The sequence below is a fragment of the Mesoplodon mirus genome (genome assembly GCF_964341445.2).
Source record: "Mesoplodon mirus genome assembly, chromosome: 6".
In the NCBI taxonomy this organism is placed as follows: domain Eukaryota; kingdom Metazoa; phylum Chordata; class Mammalia; order Artiodactyla; family Ziphiidae; genus Mesoplodon; species Mesoplodon mirus.
In genome coordinates this window covers 38056993-38072978 of record NC_138982.1, presented here as the reverse complement: position 1 = coordinate 38072978, position 15986 = coordinate 38056993, and the positions used below count along the sequence as shown (strand labels likewise).

The following is a 15986-nucleotide window of genomic DNA, read 5'->3' as shown; positions in this document are numbered from 1 at the left end:
GTCTTTAACCAGAGAGGCAAGAATTCACCATTCCACTCTGGAAACAAAAAGGGAGGGGCGGGTCGGGGCGGGGTGGGGAGAGGGGAGGGGAGGGGAAAATACTGTGGTTCCTACAGAGGCTTTGACCGCATGCGTGAGTCCTCCCCCGGACCGTTTGTGCTGCCCTCCTAGGAAGAGGGGTGGGGTGGAGGTTTGCCCGACGGACCGAGTACGGGTGCCGAGCAGGCTCTCACGGAAGTCCGTTCGCCATTGGGAGGTCCGCAGTGGCTGGTCTGTGCCCTTGTTGCCGAGGGCCTCTTCTTGGGTCATTCCTGGAGTAGGAGCCGGACTGGGGCTGACACCGAGGCTCCCCCCGGCCGCCTCGGCGCCTGTGTGACCTCCTCGCCGGCGGGATGTGGCGACTACGCCGGGCTGCCGTGGCCTGGTAAGTGCGGGCTCCGACCTGGCCCCGTTATTTCCGGGGCCTCCAGAAAACGAGGTTGTCCCATCACGACATCCAGAATGTGCAGGTAACTCTCAGGCCAAGCAGAGATCAGTTGGAGGATTCCGGGATATTTTTGAGGACCTGGAGTGACAGGAGCCCTGACTAGGTTTACCTAGGTGCTGGCCCCCGTACTGGCCCCTGTCCGTGTTCCTATGCCCCTCGGAAGATTCTGGGCGCTTTTCAGTCTTGGCCTTTTCTATTTTCCTTTTGTGCCTGCCCCTTTCACCCTTCTATCCTCGCTGTTTTCTCTGTCTCTGGTGGCTTCTTGTGTCTGTCCGGGCTCTATGACTCTAACCATGTGTCACCCTTGCCGCGTCTCTTAATTCTCACTGTCTTTTGCTTCTGCCTCCACGCCAGCTTACATTGCTTTTGCAGGTACCTGAGCTCTGCTCTCGGGGTGAAGGGGACTCTGTCTCTTTCCTTAGTACGCTGAGTGAACATGATTTGGAGTCAGATTTGGAGCGGTGACGCATACATATAGTGTCAGAGATGGTGATTAGAGATATTCTCTTAATAGCAGCTTTTTTCAGTGTTTAGGAAGGGAGACTTGCTTTTTGGATGTGAGGTGGTTAATGTAGCACCACCTTTCTAATCACTGTGTTATTGTTGCCCTGGTCTGTGTTATTCTAAACCGAAAATCATAGAAGTATTTACATTTCTATGGGTTACTGTGTGCATTTTAATGAAATTAAATTTGACTTTAATCTTTACACGTAGCTGTGTTCTAGTATCCTTAGACATCTTCAGGTTTAACTCATTGTTGCAGGCATTTGATGAGAAATAACATACATCAAGCAAGGTTGGAAAAACTTGGTTTTCCTGAATTAACTCAGTCTCTAAACACCTGTTTTGAATTTTTTTCGGAATGTTTTTAAGTGGTGTAATTTATAGTGTTTATAAGTGAGGGGATCCATTTGTTTTATGAAGGTTAATTTGATTCTAAATTTAGAACTGAATGGCATACAATAGTTGAAGTTTCAGTCAATTAGAATAATTGAATAAGTTACTTCTAATGTCATGGAATTTTAATTTCTGAGTAAATCCACAGCGCTTGGTACTGAACTAAGTTATTTACAACCTTTTTATTTCTACTCCTCAGTATTTACTGGGGCAATATATTTAATTTTCTTTAAATAAGAAAAGACTTTGCAGAAAATAGCGTACTTTGTTGGAGCAATTAAGATATGTAGGAAAAACTTTAAGAATTGAGTTTCCAACCGACTAATTATCAACTGATAATTGTTTATTCAATTGGATGCTGTTGGCTAAATTGTTTCTAAAGTTACTATTGACTCTGTAGTCATGGCTTAATATGTCTTATGTTGATAGCACAGTTTAGCTGCCTGCAGAAGTAGACATGCGGAAGGTCAGATGCCCCAAGTTTTGGAGTTTGTCTCTTTTTATTTTATTTTATTTATTTATTTATTTCGGTACGCGGGCCTCTCACTGTCGTGGCCTCTCCCGTTGCGGAGCACAGGCTCCGGACGTGCAGGCCCAGCGGCCATGGCTCACGGGCCCAGCTGCTCCGCAGCATGTGGGATCCTCCCGGACTGGGGCACGAACCCGTGTCCCCTGCATCGGCAGGTGGACTCTCAACCACTGCGCCACCAGGGAGGCCCTGGAGTTTGTCTCTTGATGTAGTTCCTATGCATGTTATGAAGGAGTACATTTAAATTCTTAATCTTTAATAAATAAACATTCTTTGACATATATATCTAAATATGTGTTCATAGACATGTCAGAAGACCAATGCCCAACATTTATTTAGGTGCAATAAATATTTGCATAAAATTGTTGAAAAAATAATAACATGCTAGGAAACAGAACATAGATTAAAAGGAGATGATGGATGAGTGTGAATAGATGATTTCTGGGGTTGGAGTTGGGGAGCCTTGTTTTGCATCACATTTGATTTTTAGTTTGGCCTAATATAGAAGTATGGATTCAAATTCCTTTTCCACCATTCACTAGTCATTCTACCTTAGGCAAGACACAGTTTAAAAAAAGCAAGTTGGTAAAATAAGGATACTTAACCTTACTGGGTTTTTCTGAGAGTTAACCGTAGCATTTGTGTAAACATCTGACATAATGCCTGGCAGTTAGGTACCCCTTTCCCCTCACTGTCCTTCGTCACAACATTATTTCAGTGTTCCTTGATTCCTTTTCCTTAAGATATTTCTACTCCCGTGTAATTAAATGAATTAAAATTTTATTCTTTAGTATGGGATCTGGCCCATAGTAAGCACTATGACTGTGTGTTGAATAAGATAATCAGGCGTATGTTTGTTCGTAGGAGACTTTCATTCTCTGCCAGGAAGGACAGGAGGGAAGAGCTCTCAGATAGTAACATGTGCATTTAGATTCTTTTCTCTTTGGGGTGTTCCCCCCCTTCTTTCTTTCTTTTTCTGGGGAGCCAGGTACATGAGGTGTTAATAATTTTTCCTTAATTTCCATTCCTGGACCATCTCAGGATTGTGAAACATAGATGAGAGGGCAAAGAATAGATGTTATAAGCTACTGGAACTTTTGTGCTTAAAAGTAAAAGTTTACATGCCTTTTTTTGTATAGGTGCATCCATAATTCACATTTATTTTCATACCACCATTTTAGCCTAACATTACATGAAATCTTTTCATATATCTACATGGTCTTCATATTTATCACTTTAATGGCTATACACAGTATTCTCAGTATTCTCTTTTGTTTATGTACCATAGTTTACAAATTTATGTTCTTAATATTAGATATTTAAGTGGTAACATTTTTTGCTATTACAGCACATCTTTTTTTCCAGTTTTATTGAGGTATAATTGACATACAGCACTGTATAGGTTTAAGGTGCACAGTATAGTGATTTGACTTATATACATCATGAAATGATGACCACAGCAAGTTTAGTGAACAGCCGTCGTCTCATATAGATACAAAATTAAAGAAATAGAAAAAAAAATTTTTTGTGATGAGAATTCTCAGGATTTACTGTCTTAACTTTCATATATAACATACAGCCTGTTCATCTTATTTATCATGTTGTACATTACACTCTTAGTATTTATTTAGCTTAGAACTCTAAATTTGTACCTTTTGACTGCCTTCATTCAATTCCCCCTTCTGCCACCCTCTTCCTCTGGTAACCACAAATCTGATCTCTTTTCTATGTGTGTTTGTTTGGTTGTCTTTGAAGTATAATTGACCTACAACACTGTGTTAGTTCCTATTACACAACATGGTGATTTGGTATTTCTATACCATTTCAAAATGATTACCATGATGAGTTTAGTTCGGATATGTCACTATACAAAGGTATTATGTTTTCAACTTTACTGACAGCAAATAGCTGTCAGTAGTTAATAAAATAAGTCTCTACCTTTTTTGTTTTCAGTTTTGATTTCTTGGACCAGGATCATAGCCCATATATAGTAAATTAGGGGACAGGCTCTGGAGTCCCACTGCCTAGGTTTGAATCCTTCCTTTACTCCTTATGTCAGTGGGGACTTCAGCAACTTACTTATGTCTGTCCGCCTTTTCCTCGTTGGTAAAATGGGGGCGATACTAGTACTTTTATCATAGGATTATCAGCAGGATGAAATGAGTTAGCTCCTGCTGCAGCAGTGCCTGGCACACAGTAAATGGTTAGTAACTGTGGACTCTCGTAAGGCACAGTGTGATTGGTCATGTGTGCCTGTGTGTTTTCCCTTTTGCATATTGCTCTTTTATATCATTTCCTTTGCATTGGTTCCCCATCTGATCTTTCTTCCACACCTATTTTTCTTTCAGTGAGGTCTGCCAGTCCTTAGTGAAACACAGCTCTGGAACAAAAGGAAGCTTACCACTACAAAAACTGCATCTGGTTTCACGAAGTATTTATCATTCTCATCATCCTATCTTAAAGCTTCAAAGACCCCACTTCAGGACCTCATTTCAGCAGTTCTCCTCTTTAACTAACCTTCCTTTACGTAAACTGAAACTTTCTCCAATTAAATATGGCTACCAGCCCCACAGAAATTTTTGGCCAGCGAGACTAGCTGCAAGACTCTTAAAACTTCGGTATCTGATACTCGGATCTGCTGTTGGGGGTGGCTATACAGCCAAAAAGGTGAGGTTAACTTTCCTACTGCTTTTTCAATTATTCCAGCATGATTGTTTTAAGGTTTCTTAGCATATGTCGTTTTTCTTTAGTGCAGTAGAATGTAATTAGATGTTTAAACATTTATTGTGTGTCTCTATTATGTGCTAAATTGTTTTAATGGTGCTAATAGGAAAATGCTCTCTGAATCTTAGTTATTATAAGAGATGAAAATGGCCTAATGGAAGGAGCACTGGTCTGGGAGTAAGAACACTTAGGTTTGATTTTCAGCTTTGCCATTTAGTAGCACAGGCAGGGAAGTAAGTGGCATGCTCATGCAACTACTTCGTGGCAGCTCTGGGACCAAAGGCGGGGTATCCTGATCCCTGGTCTGTCTTCCTTGTATTCCTCAGTGTTGTTTAAAGCCAAATCATGAAACCCATTTGAAATAGGAGTACATTTTGAATTTTCCATTTTCTGTATTTAGTAAAGGAACATTTACATGTTTTATATGCTTGTCTGCTAATTTATTTTTAGAAGAGCAGAGGCCACTTTGTTTCTAAAAATTTTGAACATAATACATTGCTCTTAGTAGCTTAGCATGTTTTAACAAAATAAATTTAAATAGTTTTTTTTATATTTTATATGGCATTCAGATCATTTGATCGGCATACTTTCTTATCTTTCAGACTTTTGATCAGTGGAAAGACATGATACCTGACCTTAGTGACTATAAATGGATTGTGCCTGACATTGTATGGGAGATTGATGAGTATATCGATTTCGGTTTGTATCAACATTAAAATACTTTTCTTGGTTGTATCTTTAGGAAAGAGAAATAGTTGTATTGAGATAGCTCCTTAACTCTAAGTTTAAGGTTGTAGCAGTTTTTTTGTTTTTGACATGTTTATTGGAGTATAATTGCTTTACAATGGTGTGTTAGTTTCTGCTGTATAACAAAGTGAATCCACTATACATATACACATATCCCCATGTCTCCTCCCTCTTGTGTCTCCCTCCCACCCTCCCTATCCCACCCCTCTAGATGGTCACAAAGCACCGAGCTGATCTCCCTGTGCTAGGCGGCTGCTTCCCACTAGCTGTCTTATATTTGGTAGTGTATATATGGCAGCACTACTCTCTCACTTCGTCCCAGCGTACCCTCCCCGCTCCCTGTGTCCTCAAGTCCATTCTCTACGTCTCCGTCTTTATTCCTGTCCTGCCCCTAGGTTCGTTAGAACCTTTTTTTTTTTTTTAGATTCCTTTCTGTATGTGTTAGCATATGGTATTTGTTTTTCTCTTTCTGACTTCCTTCTCTGTGTATGACAGACTCTAGGTCCATTCACCTCACTACAAATAACTAGTTTTGTTTCTTTTTATGGCTGAGTAATATTTCATTATATATATGTGCCACATCTTCTTTATCCATTCATCTGTCGATGGACACTTAGGTTGTTTCCATGACCTGGCTATTGTAAATAGAGCTGCAATGAACATTGGGGTGCATGTGTCTTTTGAATTATGGTTTTCTCTGGGTATATGCCCAGTAGTGGGATTGCTGGGTCATATGATAATTCTATTTTTAGTTTTTTAAGGACCCTCCATACTGTTCTCCATAGTGGCGCTATCAATTTACATTCCCACCAACAGTGCAAGAGGGTTCCCTTTTCTCCACACCCTCTCCAGCATTTACTGTTTGTAGATTTTTTTTTTATACAGCAGGTTCTTATTAGTTATCCATTTTATACGCATTAGTTTATATATGTCAACCCAATCTCCCAATTCATCACACCACCATGTTTGTAGATTTTTTGATGATGGCCTGTTGTAGCAGTTTTATTTTAATGATAAAAGTAATAGAATAGCAGAAAAAAAATTGGTAAGAAAAAAATTATCCACTAGTTCATCAGTTTAACACAGCTGCCACTATCCTTAGGGATCAGTTTCTTTTAATTGTACCTATTTTGTATATGTGGTTAATATTTTACTTTCCTTTTTAAGAATTATATAGTCATAGTGAACATACACTTTGCTATCTTATCTTTTGCTACCTAACACATTTGTCAGCATTTTCTACTCTGCCGAGCAGCCTTCTTGAATATCATTTTCAATGTTGTCTGATGTTACCCAGAACAGATGCACTGTGCTTCACCTAACTAGCTCCCTTTGATTGAGTACCTTGGTTACCTCTACTTTTTGTAACCAGGTTCCTTAAGAGCCTGCTAGTGTCCAGAGTAATTTCTCTGTTAGTCTTTCATTGTTCCCTTTTTCAAATAATAGATAGATGAGAAAAAAAGTATATTTGATAGTTATGATTGCCAGTAACTCATGGTGATCTTTAGAAAAAGATTTTTTCTGATGAAATTATTTTCCTCAGGTCTCTTTTTTAAGACTGTGTAGACATTTTTTAGACTTTAGCTTAGGTGTATATGGGGGTGGATTTAACCTCTGCATGCACTATTCACAGCACTGTCTTAAAGATAAAACTGTTGCATTGACAAAGATACTTACAGGAAAAGCACTCCTTCAAATTATTTTTCTAACGTTTATGAGAAGAGCTTTTAACGGTATGCATTCACTAGTCCCGCGCTGTAGTGACTGCAAGCCTGGGTTCTGAAGCTAGACTGTCTAGGCTTAAACCTGACTCCCCCACTTTGCTGTATGTGCAGGTCCTGTTACTTAACCTCTGTGCCCCATTCCTCGTCTGTAAAATGTGGTTGATGAGAACTGTTTTGTAGCATTGACATGAAAATTAAACAAGTTAATGCTTTTATCGAATAAGACCTAATACATATTCTTATTTTGAGAAACTTTGTGTTTTATCTTCTCCAGAGAAAATTAGAAAAGCCCTTCCTAATTCAGAAGACACTGTAAAGTTGTACCAAACTTTGACAAAATTGTTGAGTATTTGTAAACAAAAATAAATACTTGATCACTTTATAAATAAAGCTAGCAATAATAAAGTAATGGCTTGTCTTGGGTTCAGAGACAGTTTTTCTGAAGTGGTAACAAGTGTTAGTCTTCCTAGGGAACACAAAAGGAGAGAGAAAAGTAATGGAGTTCTGTTCTTAAACTTGAACTGGGATTTCATCACTTTTTTTGGAATTCAGGTCAGGTGCTACAAAAGATATTTTTTCTTTTTTCTTTGATTCATTGCCTTTCTGTTGTGACTTCCTCCCAAAAAATACTTCTGTTTCCAATCCAGTGTTAACATTTATACAGTGTTTCTGTCTCAAGGCATTTAACTTATAAATCAAAGATAACCCTCTAAACCGTATGTTTGGTGAGTCTTTAAAAAATTTTCATGGCTTGTAGAAGATCATCAGAATAACACATTGTTTCAGATATACGTAGCAGTTATAGTTGGAATAGGGAGAAAAATGGAAAAAATGTTTAAGTTTATAATGATTATTTAAATTGTATGAATGTTTCAATAGTCAAATTCTTATTTTGAGACTATTTCTTTTCTCTTCTCCAGAGAAAATTAGAAAAGCCCTTCCTGATTCAGAGGACCTTGCAAAATTGGCGCCCGACTTTGACAAGATTGTTGAAAGCCTCAGCTTATTGAAGGACTTTTTTACCACAGGTAAGGAAGGACGTGTGTTTGATCTCGTTTAAAATGTTGGGAAACACAGAGGAAAAATACTTTAAATGTATTCATTTGTTTATTTCCATCTTTATTTATTTATAATTTTAAATTAACATTTTTTAAATAAATTTATTTATTTTGTTTATTTATTTTTGGCTGCATTGGGTCTTCATTGCTATGCGCGGGCTTTCTCTAGTTGTGGCGAGCGGGGGCTACTCTTCCTTGCGGCATGCGGGCTTTTCATTACGGTGGCTTCTTTTGTTGCGGAGCATGGGCTCTAGGCACGCGGGCTTCAGTAGTTTTGGCACATGGGCTCAGTAGTTGTGGCTCACGGGCTCTAGAGTGTAGGCTCAGTAGTTGTGGCTCACGGGCTTAGTTGCTCCACGGCATGTGAGATCTTCCCGGATCAGGGCTCGAACCTGTGTCCCCTGCATTGGTAGGCGGATTCTCAGCCACTGCACCACCAGGGAAGTCCCTATTTCCATCTTTTAAATGAAAATATTTAGTACAAATAAAAGCCAGGTTTTTGATAAAAGGATAAACATGAAGTTTTTTTGCTCTGTGGTTTTACTATTTTTTTTATTTATTTTTATTTTTTGGCCGTGCCATGCGGCACACGGGATCTTAGTTCCCTGACCAGGGTTCAAACCTGTGGCCCCTGCAGTGGAAGCACAGAGTCTTAACCACTGGACCACCAGGGAAGTCCCCGTGGTTTTAATTTTTGTTTGGCCCAAGAAAATGAAAATTTGCAGGAACTTAAACATGCTTGGCTTTAGTCAGTGAGGGAAAAATAAATCACTTGTTCTTGACAAGTAGATGATACTTCCTATGTGTTTGCTGTTCACAATTGGTTAGAGCCGATTTGGTGATTTTAAAACAAATTTAATTATAACGGACCATAATGAGTAGAATTTACTAAGGTTAGTCCTGGTGTATTTGCCCAATTCTGCCCTATCATGGTATAAATCTGAGGTCTCAGACATCTTTGTTTGCTCATTGTTAAATTTTACATTTCTATTTCCCCCTTTGCTGATTTTTCACAGGTCACAAATTGGTTAGTGAAGTCATAGAAGCTTCTGACCTACTTCTCTTGTTAGGTGTGTAAACAGATATTTTTGCTGATCTTAACATGCCTTTTAAATGCATCTAATAAACTAGCTGCAAATAAAATTGCAGACCAAATTTATAATATTGCTTATGCTGAATTTTAAAATGTCAGAACTATATTGGGCAAATTCATTAAGCTTTAGGTGGAAATAATAAAATAATTTTTTGTGGTAAAACTAAAATTCCTAAATATGTGTCTATATTATAAGATTAAAGCTATTAAAAAGAAAGCTTGGTTAACCAAAATATTTTCTTGAACCTGATCTGATTGTTTCTGATAATTGAAATGAAAGTCATTTTAGTTTGTCTCATCTGTCCTGTCACAGTTGACATTTTTAATTTAATTTTTTTACTGTATATGGTCTGTAATGGCAGTAGTGTATGGCTGAACTGTAAGTACTCTCATGTAAAATAATCCTTATCAAAGATTGCCTTATTTTTTATTGTAATTTTCAGTGATATTTTAAAAAATCAGTTAAACATGTCCTATAATGGTTTTGAAAATTTTTTTCTTAGGTTACCACTCTGTTCCTTAAAATAAGAATAGCTTTCCAAAAAGTGATTTTTGCTCTAAAAATCCTTTTATCTTTCAACCAACTAAACATAATTTGGAATTTAGTTTAGGCTATTGACTTCACTGGAGAAGTTAAAGGACTGCATATTTATCTTTAAGGTTCACCTGGAGAAACGGCATTTAGAGCGACAGATCCCGGGTCTGAAAGTGACAAGCCTTATAGAAAGGTACGTATAAAGGAGCATTCTTCACATAGATAGTCTTGAAAGATTTTTTAAAGTTTTTACCTACCCTGGAAGCTCTGAAAATGGTAACATCCGAGAAGCAAACATAAAAGCATCCAGTGGAGGTATTGTTATTATTCTTGGTACAAAATGCAAGGTATTATTCAACAGTTCTGGAATATAATTGGAGAAGCCAGTTTCCCTCAAATATGTCTGTGAAATATTAGATTCCAGGGTTGTCCCCAACAAAGGGCTTTGTTGTTAAGTACGTGTGGGGGAAAGCTGGTATAAATAAAACAAACAGGCTTCTTTTCTTTTCCCTAGGATTTCTCAGACCTTAATATATGCATGTGCATTGTGAATCTCTAAGAGAAGTCAAAGTGTGCAGGGTTTTCCAGATTTATTTAGCAACAAAACCCTTCTTCCATGAAATACCTTCTAGGGACTAATGTTTCATGATATACAGTTAGGGGAAATATTAAGGGAACGGTGAGTTTGTTACTAAGGGATAAACAGACTTCTGTTACATTGATAGTCAACAAAATTATGTAGGGGGTTATTTAGGATATGTTAATTTCAATTCATGCATTAAAACCCATATGAAACTTTTAGGAGAATTGCTGATGTAGAATAACATGCATTGTTGTGTATTTATATTAATGTGTTCACCTGATATTGTCTTACTCTTCATTTTTTTCATCTTTTGAAATTGGTAAGATAACTGATTCCTTGGAAGTTTTTTTTTTTTAAATAATAACCTAGATAAATAAATATCTAGAAAAAATATTCCATGAACATTTAAAAATTCAATATGAACATTTAAAAATTAAATGATGAAGGTTATTTTGGTTTTAAATCATTGAGGTAAATAATTTTATGTTTTTTGGGGAAGCAGGGAGAAAGTAATTCCTATGGGTAGATTTACATCTTGTTTCCTGTCCTTCAACTTTGAGCTTTTTACATGATATTCCAAGTTTTAATTATATTTCAAAAGATTTTTTTTTCTTTTGTCTTTTAACTTGATCTTTTGGAGAAAACATTTTTCAAAATGTGTGTGTATACATGTGTGTGTTTGCCTTTTAACTTGATCATTTTTGATACCTTTTCCACTGGCATTATTTTAACCAAGGGATACCCTTGACTATACATGCTACTGGGAAGAAAAATTTGAATAGAAATTAGCCTATGATGCACAGCTTATTTTGAACCAAGGCCTTGGCCCTTAATGCAGATAGACTTAATGTGCAGAGAAAAGCTAATCTAACTGGGGAGAAGGAACCCCTGTTACAAGTATGGTAGTATGGTTTTTGAGCGACAGGATTTCTTGTTGCCTAGATCAGTTAGGGGAGGCTTGCATCTCTGTTCTTTTCTGATATGGCCTAGGATTGTTTTGGTAAATGAGAATCCTGTTTAGGGCCTGACAGATAATTCCCTTAAAATCCTGCTAAGGTGATAAATGAGTAGTAACTGATAAATGATCAAGAGCTCTGCAGTATAGAAGAAACAAGAGAACTGATCTCTGGGAATTTATATTTACAGATTTTATTTTACACAGTAAACATGAGAGCAAATTTATTGCTTTATTTTATAATTTGCTTTGCTTGAAGAAGATAAGTGCTGTTGTAGACTCTTTCTTTTTAACTTTTCCATAATTTATGGTGATTATCTTGCCCATTAAAAACGCACCAATTATTTCCAACTATTTGTTATAAATTAAGCCGTTTTCATTATAGGTTAAATCAGATAGTATTAGATGCTAGTATAAATGTTTACTATACAGAAAAAGTATTTTCAACCTCAACTCGTGGTTTTAAATTTTATTAATATGCAGCATTATGTTTTCAAGGCTTGACTGTTACCTGTGATATTTGAAAATAATGAACTACTCAGACAAGATGCAGATAAACTGATTGTAAGAAACTTGTCTGTAAATTGATGGTTGAATGTAAACATGGAAAGGGAGACCTTAGCAGAAGCCTTTTTTAAATTATTCTAAAGCATCAAATTTGAAAATTTGGGCAATAATCAGAGGTGGTAGGATGGCACCCAGAGTTCAGGTGATACCTTTTAGATTGGTTCGTTCTGGTGTCTGAGAGCCCCAAGGTTTAAAATGGTGTTCATGCCTTAGCTTAATGATTGTTGGGTTTATACCAAAGTTTCTGGCTAGACTTCTATTAGAAATGTAAAAGTAAATGTGAATCAGATTTTTTTAATGTAGTAATAAAAACATTTTGACTAGAAGTAAAAAGAAAAACTTGTTCTTTCTAATAAGAGAACACATCTGGAAAAGTGCTGGCAAGTAGAGGGACAATTAGGAACCTTTCTAAGCCAACTGAAGTGAAAGTGACAGGGAGTTGCAGGAACACAGATGCCAGATTGACTTGAGTGAGGCAGAATGAACCACACAATAGACAGATTACCTGTGGTTCCCAGTCTGGGGTCACTAGACTTCTAGGTGTTCTGGAAAGTTGTGATTGAGGTCTTGAAAAAGTCAAAAAGCATGTATTCCCACATAATGCTACACAGGCTAACTAAACCTCAAGTTTCTTTGATTTTGCCTGGATTTATATCCGTTCAGTTTGTGGACAGTAGTTATGTTTATCAAAAGTTCTTCTACATATTTTTGATAAATAAAAAATGGAAAAATACTGAAACCACATTTTAGTAAATGCTTTTAGTTAATCAAAAATTTTTAAACTTGTGTTCACTATAGAAAAATATTAGAAAGAGCCCTTAGTGTGACCTGAATAATATTCTTGAGACCTGGAGACCTTTAGAACTACCTGAAGACAAATTCGGAATTGGAGTGGCAAGGCTTTTTTAGTGAATCAATGGACTCACCTGGTTTGTAAGTCAGTAGATTTCTGTATATCAGTCATAATATATATAGGTGACAGGACCACTTAGTGTATCTCCTTTTTTTAGATTCAGTAACATTGTTGTGTTCTAGTGAAAATTAATTTGCTAAATGAGATATCATCTGTGCTTTTGTTCTATCATGTTTCTGATGGCTCATAAACATCTCATAGAAGTAAGGAATATGGTCATTCTGAAGGTTACAAGCCCATTTATAATTTATAGAAAATATTTGAAGTCCAAATCATAAAAAGTATTGTTACTCTTTTTAAAATAATCATTAAATAGTAATTATCTTCCTTTCCACGTTACTGTAATTCTTATTTGTGTGGCTTTACTTATTTTATACCTACCCTCTGAAATATCTCTCTTCCCTTTTCTCTGCCTAATTTCCACTCATCCTGAAAGCCCAGTTCAGTTGTCACCTTTGTGAAGCCTTCCATAACCATTTTAGTCCCAATAATTATTCTCTTAACAATTTAAAACATTTCACAGATGAAACACTATTTACTTTGGCTTTCATTCTTACTGTTTAATAGGCTATTTCTATCACAAGATCTCTGTTCTCAGAGCACCTAGGATAATGCTGAACTCTTAACACAATTCGTCAGTTGATTTAACTCAGTAAAAGTCTGATTTAAAGTAAGCGAATTTGATTAATGCTAACAAGAGCGGGCCCAAAGATTTTATGTGTCTTTTTGCTCTGATTACCTTTGAATTTCTCCTGGCCTTCAATATTTGACAACTATTGAGGAGAGCAAGAATGTGAAGGTAGCACTTATACTCGGAATTCTGAGTTGTAACAAAGCAGTGTTGCTTAAGTAGGACTTACATTTCTGGGATTCCTCATGCAACAAATAATGTAAACTGTGGCAAAATGAAATTCTCACAACCAGCACCATTAAGTAGCCGCAGATTCAGGAAACTTAGGTTTCCTGAGCAGCTAACAATTGGCAACTATACTTGGTTAGATATTTGTTTTATTCCTTAATAATAAGCATATTGCATTTTTATGTCATTTAAAAAACATTAAATATATACTGTATACATAACACTATTTTTAGGTAATAATTGAGAACAAAGGGGATTTGGTAGAAATTGTATTATTGATAAAAACTATTGGTAATAGACTGATTTGTTCATCTCTTAAAATTATTATTTGTAGAAATTGTCCAAATAGTAAAATAGGATACGATATTTCTCAATTGGAGCAAATTAAATAATTCAAGTAGAAAGACATACTTCTTTCTGATATCCAATAATAAACATATTTTAGTTGGCTGTAAATATCTTGAGCTGAATTATATATTACTGGGAGGGAGGAAAATAGGAAAATAGATCTTTTTAGCTAATGAAATAGCAGAATTATTCAAACTTTGAAAAGTAGTTTAGTGCCTACGAATATTTTTTAAATGGAAGGGGAAAGAAGTCTTCACTTTCACGAAGTTCTTTTCTGGACCCAAGTTACTTTTAAAACTAATAAAACAGGGGTTGGCAAGCTTTTCCCTAGAGGCCAGATGGTAAATATTTTAAGTTTGCAAGCCCTGTGGTCTCTAGGACTACTCAGGTAGCCCACTGTACTTCGTCAACTCCTTCTCTAATGAGTAATTTACATTTGCCCTCCGAAATATTGTAGTTTTACCATTTTCCTCATTTAAATGTAAATTGAACGTGAAGGGTCAAAGGCACTTTGAAAATAGTGAGACTGTAGAGCTAACAGGTATCAGGTGTAGACTTTGGAGTCACACTGCCTGTATTCAGACTCTGTCCTTCCTGTTTTCTGAGCTGTGTGACCTTGGATAAGTTCCTTAGCTTCTCTGAGTTTCTGGTTTCCTCTTCAGTAATGGGGGAACCCTACCTGATAAGGGTTATTGTGAGCATTTCGTAAAGCCCTTTAGCACAAGATCTTGGCACATGATAAAACTAAATGAATATTAATATCATGATAATAACAATGATGATTATTATCATCTAACACTTAGAATTATTCCATGAGTTAGCATATTAACATTATTTGATTAATTTCCTCCCCTTTTCTTAATTCCTGTTGAACCTGTTCTGGGGATTGTGATAAGTGGGAAAATGGACTGTAGGGTTGATGTGTAGCTTATTTACAGAATAGGCAATTTTTAGGAAACCCAATTTGGATTTTATGCTGTAAACTATGTGCATTTTTAGGTAAAAGTAGGTTATCATTTAATTCATTCAAGCAACAGACATGGGCTAAGCCCTATCCTAGGTGCTGGCCATAACACATCTAAAGTGTCAGGCCTTATTCTGTGTGCTAGGTATAAAAACAAACAAGGTATGGGCCCTTTAGAATACTGTTAAAAATATAGTATTGGGTTGGCCAAAAAGTTCGTTCGGGCTTTTCCATATCTTACAGAAAAACCCAAACAAACGTTTTGGCCAACCCAATATTTTATTTTATTTTATTTTATTTTTTGGCCATGCCTCCTGGGTTGCGGGATCTTAGTTCCCCAACCAAGGATCGAACCCAGGGCCCCAGCAGTGAGAGCACCAAGTGCCAACCACTGCGCTGCCAGGGAATTCCCCAAAATATAGCATTTTAAATGTATTCACATAAGAATGAGTCATAATTTCAAGATTTTAAAAAATATTTTCTAACAAGTTTCTAACAAGTTTATCAACTTCAGAGGTATTTGCAGCATTTTCAGTTGATATTTTGGTTTCTGGAGTTATCACTGATTTTCTTGGTCTGCATTATAATTTTTTAAAAACCTGAGAACACTGTACATGAAATATGGGACTATGAGAACTGCAGTGTCAAATTGACAGTAACCAGGAGATGTTTAGAGAGTATTGTTTACAATAACTTGTTAAAGACCACAATTAGTACATATTTAATGTAATATATATCATTTAAAAACAATTATGTGCTGTTTCTTGAGAAGAATATCTGAACTTGGGAAAATATTTATTGAGTAAAAGTGTTCTGTTCATGTAAGGAGGCATGAACAAATGCCTCATCTTGCACAGGAGGCACACACATTTTTACCCTTCCTTATTCCACAAGCCTTAGCTTTAAAAGCTAATCTAGCTGTGCTTAGGGTGAGATTTGATGCCTAAAGTTGGATAAAGGTAACCTTTTTTAGTATAGTGTATATAGCTTTTTCTGTGCCTAA

General features: G+C 36.6%; 1 protein-coding gene across 5 annotated transcripts in view; it reads left to right on the top strand.

The window, feature by feature from the left end:
• Nucleotides 1-209: 209 nt before the first annotated feature.
• The window catches only part of OPA1 (OPA1 mitochondrial dynamin like GTPase), a 94016-nt gene continuing 78239 nt past the window's right edge, over nucleotides 210-15986 (top strand). For 2 of the 5 annotated variants that reach the window (XM_082625433.1, XM_082625431.1), the window contains exons 1-6: nucleotides 210-424; nucleotides 4262-4580; nucleotides 5240-5336; nucleotides 8029-8136; nucleotides 9183-9236; nucleotides 9920-9987. In XM_082625433.1, coding sequence (XP_082481559.1) covers nucleotides 393-424; nucleotides 4262-4580; nucleotides 5240-5336; nucleotides 8029-8136; nucleotides 9183-9236; nucleotides 9920-9987 — 678 coding nt within the window. In that variant the 5' untranslated portion in view covers nucleotides 210-392. The remainder of the gene's footprint in view (nucleotides 425-4261; nucleotides 4581-5239; nucleotides 5337-8028; nucleotides 8137-9182; nucleotides 9237-9919; nucleotides 9988-15986) is intronic. The other 3 variants (XM_082625434.1, XM_082625432.1, XM_082625435.1) reach the window with 2 other exon arrangements.